We start from the raw sequence: 13,041 nt of genomic DNA, 5'->3' as shown, positions 1-13,041 counted from the left end.
TCCACTTTGCAACCTCTTCCTTTCTCCCAAGAAGGCCGAGGAGGTGGCTTAGCAACAATCAGATGCTGAGTTGCATCACATTCTGGGCTGCTGGTTGGTTCCAAGAAATTTCTTCGAAGGTACAGTTCCCAGAAGGTAGTGATGTTAACTAGAACCGTGGGGCCTTCACACCATCCCTAACAATTGCTCATAGGCTGGGAATCTGAACACAGCCTATTGGAAACATGAGCAACAGGAGGGAGGGGCCCAGGCTGTACCACTTGTCTCTAGTACATCACTGGTACTTACCTAATAGATGGGAGGACACCACCAGCCAAAGCATCCTCTCGGCCTGTGTACCCATGGAAATGTCATAGGGATTTTAGGAGAAGTGAGGGGCAGGTCACTATCAACGACACTTGCTAGGTGTTGAGCACACGTAGACGACATGTATGCTTTATCTAATTTAAATATGTATTCTCAGGATAATGCCAGGAGGATGAATTCTTATTGTTTTCTCACCCCGAGGTCTGTGGATGTAGCTCAATGGTAGAGCATTTGCCTCTCATGCATGAGGCCCATTGTTCCATACCATCAGTGTTATCCTCTTGAAAAAAGAGCCATCCTGAGACATACCCTACAGGTCACACAAATGCTAAGGTCACAGGCAGGATTGGAAGGTGGATGTTTGCTGACTTCACCACTGTGGTAGTTTGAATAAGAACGCCCCTCTCCTTACAAGCTCTTATATTTGAAAGCTTAAACACCAGGAAGTGGCACTATTTGAAAGGATTAGAAGATGTGGCCTTGTGGGAGTGGGTGTGGCCTTGTTGGAGTGGGTGTGGCCTTGTCGGGGTGGGTGTGGCTTGTTGGAGGGAGTGTGTGTCACTGGGGTGGGCTTTGGTGCTCTCCCCCAGCCTACAGATCAGGATGCAGTTCTCAACTAAAGCCCCAGCATCTGCCTGCACGCTGCCATGCTCCCTACCTTGGTAATGATGAACTAAGCCCCTGAAACTGTAAGTGCGCATCCAGTTAAATGCTTTCTCTCGTAAGAGTTGTCTTGGTCATGGAGTCTCTTTACAGCAACAGAGCCGTGACTAAGACAACCACAGTTCTTTACTCCTAAATAACCTGGAACTGACTAGGAGCAGACATTGGAGGGTGGAGCTAAATGACGACTTCAGAGAGCGTGGGGATATGAACACAGAGGCTTAGGGTAAGGGTTAGGGCTAGGCTCCCAATCCTCTGAGTCGAAAATGAGTATGACGTGGGGTTAGCAGTTATTTTAAAATACAGGCAAGCTGAGCACGGTGGCACATACCTGTACTCTCAGAAGCAGCAATCTGGAGGCAGGAGGATGAGGAGCTCAAGGCCAGCCTTTGCTACATCATGAGTTCAAGACCAGCCTAAGCTGCATGAGACCCTGTCATGAAAGAGGCGGATTAAATGAATGAATGAATAAATAAATAAATAAATGCCACACTTAAGGGGTGAGGGCAGTATACTATAGATATTTGGTACTGTTCTGGCACCCCCAAAATGAAGACTATGGCAGTACTCCTAACAAGAGAGGCCAGAATAGCTATTATTAACTCACATAACAAACACAGAGCAAGAATCTCACATGCTGCTTTTCACTCACTGTGACTGCATCTGATGGTCAGCTCAGCATCACAACCTTCCAGAGCTGGCATTCAGGTAGCAGAGACAGACCGCATGGGGAGTACACCTAAGCGCATCTGTGGGAATAGCCTATGGAGTTCCCAAGTTAAACTAAAGAACATGTGAGCTCTAGCAAGTGCCCAATGGCCAGATGCAGAAGTCGCAACAACTCAAAATTACACTCAGAGACATCAAGTTCAGCCAACATCAGTGAAAATGGTCTTGGGTACCATTACCAGAGCAACCAGACCCAGGGGCAAAGGACAGCTGGTAGCATCCTAAGCTGGATGAGCCTGGAGCAGGAGGGAGACACCTGGAAGGAATAAAGGGGTAGGCACTTGACTGGTCTCTGCCTCGGTAGCTCTGCAGTGGTGGCCACTGCACAGCCAGGGAGCCGTGAGGCTACAGGGGATGATATTGAACAGCTACTGTGCCTGAGTCGTTCAGCTTGGTGTCCGTGCCCTCTGATGTCTATCTTGCACTGTCTTCCCTCACGCTGCTCAGCAGAGTGAGCAACAATTGTGTCTAACTAGCATCGGAAGTGCCAGCCAGAAAGGAAGGAGAAAGGGGAAAGGCACTTGGAATACAATAATAGTCCCTGATTAAAACACTGCTTTAACACAATATGTCTACTGCTTAGAGGGGCATATGCAAATCACATGCAAATTTGCATATGTCAAAGCTAATTCTTGTACAGTTTACTTCACAGATTCCCTTTGACCTTGGAAAAGCCTCCAGCTTTAAGACTGTAGGCAGTGGGACCTTCGGAGGGGCAAGGGCCAGCCATTTCCTCCGGTGATCAGTCTGTGGTCAGGCAGTATAAGGCAGATTAAGGCTAAGAACCATGAATATGGATGATCCCCTGCCAGAGAACACAGTATGATATGCTCAGGATGACAGGGCAGCGACTTGGAGCCTAGGAAACAACAGTTCGATTTTTCTAGCCAGTGGCATTCTCTTAAAGGACAAACCAGAGATACAGAATTGGTGACCAGAGTGTGCTGCTGGTGTCTGGGATGGTATCTACAATGTCATTTGCATATCTTGATGCAAATTATATGCTATTTTCTAAATTATTCTTTATTCCTTGGATCACTCATATTATCGAGTGCATGCTCTTATCTGAGCACGCATCCCTGCTGAGACAAGTAAGATGTGGAATTCTAACAAACGGGGTTTCTCAGAAAACATTAAAGGGGCGAGTAATTAACTAGAGAAATGATTGGCTTCTCGATCAGACTCTCTCCAGCAAAATACAGAAGAGAACTTTAAAACTTCATAAAACTCTCTCCTTTCTTACAGCATTGCGGGGTGCTCGGTTTATTTGGGCAGACAGATGGCTTCCCTGTGGCCTGTGGCCTCCACTCTGTACTGAGGTCAGGTTCCTGTGGCCTGCACCCTCCACTCTGTACTGAGGTCAGGGATAGCCACCAGTTCAAGGCTGTGCACCTTGCTGGTTTCACCCACAAGTCTCTGTTCTCTAAGCTTTGCTGACTAGCTTTCCTGATGGAAGGACAGAGGCTGGACAGTGGCAAACGCCCACCCCGGGGAGTGGCATGCACACCTTTGTGCTCTTAGAAGGAGCCTTAGGGCAGCTGTGGTGTTCCCGCTGAATGGCCAAACTGCAATGTTGAGTGACATGCTCAACGCTCAGGACACTCAGCATTTAGTTAAAAACTTCCTTATGTCAGGAGGTGTTATTAAAATCCTGAGCCCAACACAGACAGGAACCGAGACTGGGAGGAGGCAGGAGCTGTAAGTGCCAATCATCATCATACGGAAACGAGAAACTCTGCCACTCCAACCAGAGAGCCTTTGGTCATACCCAGTGTCTTCTGTCACTTGACTGAAGGCCACCTCCTGCAATTAGTTCCTCTTGCCTCTGAAGGTTTCCAAAGAACGGAGGCCTGTTCCCACCTTGCCCTCCCTGCTGCCGTTCACCTGCTGACCCCTTTCTCTGCGACCCTTCCTCCGTCCACCTGGGGGGACCCCTCTGACCTTTCTCAGAAGGAAGCAGATGCGTTCGATGTTCCTCAGCCGTTCTCTCTGGGGATGCACAGGAAAGAAAGGAGAGAGGAGGTTAAGGGTGGGCTGGGAGTGCAAGAAGCATGGAAGCCACCCCAGCAGAGGAAGCAGAGACCCAGCCGGGGCATGTGCCAGGGACGCCCACCCAGTGGCTCTTCCCAGTCTGAACGCCTTGCATCTACCTCCTCACTTGCAGTCAAGGGGACCTGAGTTCAGATCCCAGAACCCATACAATGAGCCCAGAGTAGTGACATTGGTCTATAATCTGAGTGCTGGGGACATGAGGATACCTGGGGCTTGCTTACCAGCCAGTCTCGGCAAATCCAAGACTTCAGTGAAAGACCCTGTCTTTTATCATGATGATGATGATTTTAATTGTGTATATGTGTGTGTGTCCAGGTATGGTATGTGGACATGGGTGTAGGTATCCACAGAACCCAGCATCAGATTCCCTGTAGCTAGAGTTATAACCTATGTGGGTGCTAGGAACCAAACTTGGGTCCTCTCTGAGAGCAGTACAGAATTGGAACCACCAAACTATCTTTCCATTCGTGTGAGAGAACCAGCCTTAAGAAACAAAAGCTAAAAGAAACAAACAAAACCCGTGCAGAACAGTTGGTGAAGACACATGGCATCAAGCTCTAGTTGATGCACACGTGTGTACACACATGAGCATGCACACACATGCTGCACCTTTTTTTTTCTTTTCTTTCTTTTTTCTTTTTTAAAGAAAACACTCCCGGCAAAAAGCATACATGCCTCCTTCCCATTCAGCATTCACCTTCCTATAGTGGAAGCCTCCACACATGCACGGCAGGTGGCCTGGCTGCAGAGTGGCCACCATATGTTCATTGGGTGTCTCAGGCCCAGACACCTCCCTGGATCTCGAGGACCAGCACGCTTGCATCCTCATTAGTGGCTACGGCCTTGCTTTGCCTTTTCTATGGGATTGTACTTGGAGGAAGAAGCCTTCCCTGGAGTCAGCTCTCAACTGTGTCCTGGGCTAGGACTTCTCTAGAAGTCCATCTGTCTCCAAAGACTGGCATAGTCCCAGGGAAAGAGGTTAGGAAGCCGGACAGAGGGTGCTGCCCACAGCAGACGTTAAATGCCCCCTGCTTCCTCTCTCTCTGCTGTAACTGTCAAGATTTCCAAGCCATGCTGAACACAGCTGTGGTATCTCTGGTGCTTCATTACCGAAGTGATTTGCTGTCGACATAACGGTAATGAGTTTCCTTGTGGACTGGGGGGGGGGGGGGGAGGAATGGGGGGCAGATGGCTGGGACACTTCAGTTTCTCTAATTGAATCATAAATATGGTGATCTCTGCGCAGCCCAGCAGTCCGGAGGAAGGAACCACATCAGGATGAGTCAGTATCCAGGGAAGACAAGTGACACGGTGACAGAGTTCACACAGATGCACATGCGACATAAGACACCCACACACTCCAGCAAGCCAGAGCCTTGTGGGAAAACACTGTCCGTCCCTGTGACAGAGACTCCCCGGGGTGGGTGGAAGATAGAAAGGGAACCCTCCCACCCCTGGACGAGCCCCACCAAACGTTTCATCAGTACGTGAAGAGTTAGAGCATCTTAACTCTAAATGGAGCTCAGTGGTAGAGGGTTTCCCTGGCATGCACAAAGATCTCACTCCATAACTACCACACACACACACACACACACAGGGGGCAGGAGAGAGAGAGAGAGAGCTGAATGTAGTTCAGTGGTATAGCATCTGTCTCAGGTGTATCATTGGGCATCATCTCAGCACCACAGGAAGAGACGTGGAGAGAGGCCCATGCCTTCATCCTTCAGTAGCCATTTCTGTTCCCAGCAGGTAGTTCTGAATGCTACCTGGTGACTGCTGCTTCTGCACCGTTCTCCCCAGAAGCACCTGCCCCTGCCCTCTCAGTGGAGGGTGGGGGGAGGGGGTACGCAAGTCCTAACCTGACACCTAAATAAGGGACTTGTCGTGAAACGCCAAAAACAGATTCTGCTAAAGCATCACCAGGTCTCACCGGGTGCCTCCGACCGGGGCCTGGCACGGTGGGAACAGGGGCCGGCTAAGATTTAATTCATTCTGCTCAGGAATCCTACCAGAAATCTCTAGACAAGCTGGAGGGGCGGGCTCAGGCTCCTGACTTCCTGGCACTCAGAAGTGAGCACACTTGGCTTCCAGCCACTCTGAGCACCGATGGGTACTGACGAGCAGGTGTGTGCTGTTAGTGCCAAACTCAGTGTCCAGAAAGATCTGAGCCTCTGGGCAAAACCATTTAGGCCTGGCAAAACCAAGTTATCACAGGTGGATGGTAAGGCTGGTAGCGGAGAATAAAACGGGTTTTAAAAATTACAACTTTTATGAAAAACACTAAACTTTCAAGCAGTTCTTAGGGGTACTTTCAACTAACCCGGTTTGCTTTTTATAGCTGACTTTGAAAGAGTTTGGCTCTACTTTATAGAATCAAAGGTTGCTGTGCCAAAGGGGGGCTTAGATATCATAAAGCCAGGTCTTTTCAAGAACCAGCTTGAGCTGGAAGTCAGGAGGTGGGCTTTGGAGATGGGCAGAGCTGGGTTCTAGACCAGACATCCAGAAACTGAACCCAGAGCTCATCAACCAGGCTGCATCAGATTCCCTGATGTACAACAAGCTGACCCCAATCCGCAGGCACCAGAGATGAAAGCCCACTAGATAATGGGGCTGTTCCTGGCACTTCATCTATCCACCTACTCTCCATGAGAAACCCAACCACTGACCACCACCTACAGAACAAGAGGTCCATACATGGCACTTGCACACCCTACAGATATGCTGGCCAACACAGGGCCTTTGTCCATGGTAACAGATACGGAACCAAAAGTCACTGGTACCAGGGTTTGAGGACTCAGCCCTACAGTGCAGCAGATCCCTCCCCTGGGCTACAGGAACCACCACACTTGACTGGTGATATATTGTAAGAGCTCAGCTGACGTCAGCAAAAAGACTCTGCAACAACTGTCAGCAAGGACTAGAAGCGGGACCTGGACAGTATGTTCTCTGCTCTTTAAAACCTCCACTGTCCTTCACAAGCTGGGTGACTTATGGGGACATCACCTGCACACCCCCAGCGCTGCCACTTACCGCATGAACCGGGTTGCACTGGTCTATGGGACTCTTGAAATCCGTTCTTAGCTCGTCAAAGGCGATTATCTGAAACAGAGCATACACAGTTAGGATCCTGTGCACATGCAGTGAGTGTAACCACCAAAATCTTCCTGCAGCTCTGCCCCCAGACACCACAGGAGGAAAGGACAGGGAGGAAGCTGGCCACACAATGCTGGCCAGGGACCAGCTGCTGTCAAAACTGGCAATGGGTACATGGGTTCATTGTCTCTGTCTATGATGTTTGCATTGAAACTTCCCAGAGAACTCTTTTTCTTTTTCTTTTTTTCTTTTTTTTAACATTTTTCTATTCCTTATGCAGTCTATTCAAAGATGTAAAGAAACCATGTGATGGACCCAAGTTTGGTAAAGGGATAAAAATGTAAAACCTCTAACCAATACTTTCATTTATATTTGGCAGAGATAGCGACTGTAAGAAAATAGAAATTAGAGGGAAAGGAGGGAAAGAAAGGGATGCTGAGTCGTCACAATGAGAAACATTTCTGGATGTCCAAAGCCTTGGTCAGCAGCCCCCAGACAGGCCATGGCTAGTTCAACAGACCCTAGAGGCTCCTCTGGATATAGACTCCAAGCCCCCTGGGGAGCTAGGGTTCCCCACTGGTCAGAGAAGGAGAAGAGGGAGGAGGCCTTCTGCAATCACAGAGTGAGGTGTGTCCCATCCACAGAGGGAACCAAATGAGGGTGAAGGCTCAGAAGCCTCCTTCTCACCTGGCCGCCCTGGCTGCTACAGGAGACTAAGAGGCAGAACACAGAGGGGTTTGACCCCGGGACTCTCCTCTGTTTGGGGGAAGGCTTTGGGTGTACTCAGTAAAGACTCCTCACAACTATAGTGTGGATCTTGAGATCTGAGGCTCATGTGTTAAGGGGCTGGACTCGTGGTTTTGAGTTTGTTTGTTTGGATTTTTGAGACAGGGGTCCATGTATCCTTGGGCTGGCTTTGAACTTACTATGTACCTGAAGATGATCTTGAACTCCTGGTTCTCCTGCCTCCATCTCCTAAGTGCTGAGATTTACAGGCATGTACTACCCCAGTCCATTCACACGGTGGTAACCCAGAGCTCCATGCCAGGCAAGCACTCTCCCAACCATTGCTATACCGGGCAGTAAAGACCTTAAAGCGTTGGAGCGAGCATAGTGGAGTTAGATCTTTTTGGTTTTATTAGGTTGTTTTGGTTTTGGTTTGGTTTCCTCGCTGACCACTTCGCAGTGAAGAGGTGAACAGGTCTCCTCTGTCACATGGCGTCCTTCCATGATGCTCTGCCTGACCACAGGCTCAAAACAATGAGGCCAAGAAATCATGGGCTAAAGCATTTGAGGACACCATGGGGTGACACAAACCTTTCCTCCTTATAAGCTGTTCACCCCAAGTGTTTTGTCACAATAAGGAAAAATATGACTACTGGTCATAAACGAACATGGCCTCCACTAACAGGGAACACTGAATATGTCGCAGAAATAGTGAGGCGAGCAGCTTAGTGCCCAGAGCTCCTAACCCCAGCCCCATGTAGCTGGGACTGAGAACCAAGTGAGGGTGAGTGACTGTAACCTGGAAAATGGTGTGTTTACGGCCTCTGTAAGCCCCCCTAACTTCTCCATGTCCGCAGAATTAGAGAACGTCCCAGCATAGCTTGTTCTAAGAGGACACTACCACACCACCTTTGATGGACAGTTGGTTATCTAGCCAGGCTGATCATTCCGCTGCTCGCTCCCCCAAGCTGAGCAGCATCTTCTCTGACCTGACCTCTGTCTCTCCCTAAAGCATTCACCCACAGCCAAGGTTGGTGCAGTGAACTACAGCCTGCAGGCCAGGCTGGCCCGCTACCTACTCTCTTATAACCCGTGGGCTAAAAGCGAATCTCATATATTTTAAAGAGTTGAAAAATATCATCCAGAGGAAAATAATGTTTTTGCAACATGTTAATAAAAAAAAAAAAAAGCTGAATTCAAATCTTGGTGTCCGTGGATAGAGTTTTATTGGTGCTTGGTCCTGTTCATTCCTCTCTTTGTATACACTTCTTTTGAAGACTCTGAGGCAGGCGTGAGACAAATATAACCACTAACATGTTTTTTAGAGAAAATAGTTGGTCTCTGGTCTATTCTTGTATTTGTCCTCTGCAGGGTTGATATCCCATACAACAGCCACTGACCACATGAGGCTAATACTTCCATTAAAACTGTACTGTTTAAAATTCAATCTGGCCTTATCTGGCATCAAGAGGAGAGGAGGCCCTTGGTCCGGTGAAGGCTCAAAACCCCAGTGTAGGGGAATGCTAGGGCAGTGAGGCAGGAGTTGGTGGGTGGGTGGAGGAACACCCTTACAGAAGCAGGAGGGAGGGGGTGAGATGGGGGGTTGCTGAGGGGAAACTGGGAAAGGGGATAACATTTGAAATGTAAATAAATAAAAAGAAACAATAGCTGGGCGTGGTAGTGCACACCTTTAATCCCAGCACTTGGGAGGTAGAGGCAGGCGGATTTCTGAGTTTGAGGCCAGCCTGGTCTACAGAGTGAGTTCCAGGACAGCCAGGGAGATACAGAGAAACCCTGTCTCGAGAAATAAATTAATTAATTAATTAAGTAAGTAAGTAAGTAAAAAGAAAGAAAAGTATAAAAAAATTCAATCTGTCATCATATATTAGCTGTTTTTTAAAAAGCAGCAGGGGTCTAGAGAGACAGCTCAGGTGGTAAAGTATTCACCATACACGCGTGGGGAACCTGAATTTGACCCCACAGCACCCCCGTAACAGCTGGAAAACATGGTAACGCCAGAACTGGAGAGGTAAAACCAGGAGGACCTCTGGGACTTAGTAGCCAACCAGACTGCAAATCTGTGAGCTCCACGTTCAGTGGGGAATCTTGTCTCAAAGTGAAATAGAGAACAACTAAAAAGATACCAGTATGCCTGCAGACACAGACGTATATACACGTGTGATCATGTACCTGTACACAGAGAGGGGGGAGAGGGAGAGAGAAAAGTCTGCTATCTATCAAATAACTCATCTATAAGACCCGTTCTATTCCTGGAGAAATCTCTATAGGACAGTGCTGCATTAATAGACTGGATCTGGTCTCCTCCACAGGGAGCCCAGCTATCATCACTATCGTGATCTCTCACCCTAGCACACCTCTACCTCCTAAGCTGAATCTCTCCAACCATCGTTTACACAAGCCAGTGCTGGGTCACCTGGTCACCCTAGTTACCATCTGCTGGTACGACTGGCTGGACATGTCCACCCTAGAACATGCCAGTCAGAACTGAACACTCTCCAAGATGAGGCTGGTTGGCACAGAGTGAGAGCATGGTCACCGTCTCTGTTCCTCCAGCCTCTGGGAACGCACCTTGGCTATGTCAGCCCTGGATCTTCTCCATGGGCTCCAGTTAAACTCAGGCCCCCTCGTTCTACATGAGTCTTGTCGGCTTTGGGGACCTGAGAGCAGGCAGTGACCTTTGTCCCTATTCATTCTTCCTTAATTGCCCAGTCCAATCTTTTGGGACATAACCTGCCTCCCACCTGTGTATCCTGGTAAATGTAATGCCTTCAGCATCCACATCGGTATCCCTCTCTATAGACTCGGAACAGGACCACGGGCAGGATTGCTTTCTGCCATGCTGCTCCTATTCTCAGACACAGAAGGCAGGACAGAGGACCACTGTCCTGTCCTCCAGCACAAGGGAAGCTGATGTTACCATTTCCTGGACCTAGCATTTATACAGTTAGAAAGACAAACAAGTCCCCGCACTTTATCCCAGCCTCATGCCTGAATCTCTGCCCCTGTACAAGCAGGTACGAACAGGTGAACCTGGGCTGCCTAGATCAGGAATGGCTGGTTATAAAGCAGGACTGAGGAACTGTTGGAGGGTGGGGGTGGGGGTGGGGGTCTTAGGATGCTCAGTTCTATGCCTGGGCCCAACCTGGAGGAGGGTGGAGACAGGAGTGCAGCTCATGCCAGTGAGTTCAACCCATGTGAACTATGACCTGGCCAGGGCAACAGGGATATATGGTTCAGTGGATTATTATATCCCAGATCTTTTTAAAATTAAAAAGAAAATGAATGTTTGAGGTTTGGTGTGCTCTTATTGTTGGGTCAGGAGTTCAAGTTTACCTAGTTGTGATCGAAGGTGGCTAGACAAATGACTATGACACAGTTGAGCACCCTTGAGCCTCTGTGTGTCCTAATAATCCACTGAACCATATATCCCTGTTGCTCCCCCATCCCCTCCTCTTGACTCTGTGTTAGCTTCTCTTCCAGTCCTGGCCTTGCTTTCCTGTCTGACATTCACCGATTTCTGCTTCATCTCTAAAACGTTACCTTTGTCCAAACATCACAGAAATGGAACCCTAAAGCTTGTGGGACTTTCAGACTGCTTCCTTCCACATGACGACGTGGTGAGGCTTAGTCATGGTGTTGCTCATATCAATAACAGGTTCCTTTTCGCTGCTGAGCTATACTCAGTTCTAAAGAGACACTGATGTTCATCTCTCCAGTTCACCTGCCAAAGGATGTCTGGGTTGTTCCTAGATTTTGGCGAGTGTGACTAGAGCCAGTGTGAACATTTGTGTAAGAGGCGTCTGTCTTCCCTGGGTGATGAGGAGAGAAACTGCTGGAAGACTTGATAAAGCCTATGTCTAGGTTTGTAAGAAACTGATAAACCTTTTCAAAGGACCTGTAACATTGTACCAAACACCACAGGAGAGTGCCACATCTAAGTCCAAAGTGATTCTGGCTGTCTTCGCTTAGCCATTTCAATAGGTATGCATTCAGATGAAGCCACTGGGGTTTCAGCTTGCATTTCTCCAGTGAGTGATGACACAGGGGACCTTTTCATGGGCTTAGTGGCCATCTGTGTGTCTTCTCTGGTGAAGCATGTGTTTAAATCATTTTCTCCTTTTGTAAAAAATTAAAATAAGAACCAGTTGTCATACTGATGGTTTCTTTTCAGTACTAGGGTTGAGCCCAGGGGCTCACACATGCTCAGTAAGCAATCTATTACTAAGATCCATCTCTAGCCCATTTTTTGCCTTCCCTTCTTAAAAAAAATTGAGACAGGGTTTTGCCATGTTGCCCAGGTTGACCCTAAATGACCAGAGCAAAAGCTTTTATTGTGTGTGACACTTGACAACTCTTCTATGTACCCCATTTTTTCCCTGGACCCAAGAACTCTTGTGGATCTAAAAGCCCTTGAGGACACAGAGACGTTCTTCACCTATAAATTTTTTTTCTAAACCTGAACTTTTCTCTGTAGGGAAAATTTCACCTCAAGTTTAATTTCAAAAATAGATTTAATATTACTCTGGCTGTCTTGCTCCTGTTACGTGAGCTGTGTGCGCTTATTGCTTCAAGGAAATGCCCTGCTTTATCCAAGTTGTTAAATTCAGTCTGCTCAAGCCAACTTGGATAGTGACTACCCAGCCACCACCGGCCCCCACTTTCTTTCCCTCACCATACACATGAGTAAGTACAAGAAAAAGCAAGAAGGGCCGGCAGCAGAGCAGAGGGAAGAGAGACAAGAGACGAATCCCCAAGATCCCAGATGGCCAAGTTGTTTCAGACCCTCTGAGACTTGACCCTGCCCGAGAACACAGTGAGACTCTGGGGTAGGAAAGCTGAGGCCTCTCAGGAACTACTGATGAGGGAAGGAAAGAGGCAGAGATGTTGGGGCCTGGTACAGCTCTGAGCTGGGCGCTATAGAAGAATCATAGCACTGTCCAGCCGCCATCGAAGAGCAGCAGCCACGGTCCTGGGCTACCCCATGGCCGTGGGCATCAGCAAGGACCACAAGGTGACAAAGAATGTCAACAAACCGACACACAGCACCGTGGGTGCCTCAACAAGCACCCCATGATCCGGGAGGTGTGTGGCTTTGCACCCTACAAGCAGCACACCATGGAGTTGCTCAAAGTGTCCAAGGACAAGCACACACTCAAGTTCATCAAGAAATGGGTGGGCACGCACATCCTCACCAAGAGAAAGAGGGAAGAGCTGAGCAACGTGCTGGCAGCCATGAGGAAGGTGGTGGCCAAGAAGGATTGGTGCACCCTCCCCCAATAAACGATTGTTCCAGAAGAAGAAGGAGGAAGGAGGGAGGAGGGAGGAGGGAGGAGGGAGGAGGGGGGAGGGGGGAGGGGGGAGGGGGGAGGAGGGAGGGGGGAGGGGGGAGGAGAAGAGAAGGAGAAGGAGAAGGAGAAGGAGAAGGAGAAGGAGAAGGAGAAGGAGAAGGAG

General features: G+C 48.7%; 1 protein-coding gene and 1 pseudogene across 5 annotated transcripts in view; one reads left to right on the top strand and one right to left on the bottom strand.

The window, feature by feature from the left end:
• Cnih3 (cornichon family AMPA receptor auxiliary protein 3) overlaps nt 1–13,041 on the bottom strand; it is a 110,183-nt gene that overhangs the window by 47,326 nt on the left and 49,816 nt on the right. For 2 of the 5 annotated variants that reach the window (NM_028408.3, XM_006496989.4), the window contains exons 2-3: nt 6,781–6,849; nt 3,583–3,687 (exon numbers count right to left, since the gene is read on the bottom strand). In NM_028408.3, coding sequence (NP_082684.1) covers nt 3,583–3,687; nt 6,781–6,849 — 174 coding nt within the window. Of the gene's footprint in view, nt 1–3,558; nt 3,688–6,780; nt 6,850–13,041 lie in introns of all 5 variants that reach the window. The other 3 variants (NM_001160211.1, NM_001160212.1, XM_030243142.1) reach the window with 2 other exon arrangements.
• Gm16547 lies at nt 9,754–12,870 on the top strand (annotated as a pseudogene).

Source organism: Mus musculus, chromosome 1 (assembly GCF_000001635.26).
Source record: "Mus musculus strain C57BL/6J chromosome 1, GRCm38.p6 C57BL/6J".
Lineage (NCBI taxonomy): Eukaryota > Metazoa > Chordata > Mammalia > Rodentia > Muridae > Mus > Mus musculus.
This window is presented reverse-complemented; position numbering and strand designations above follow the sequence as displayed.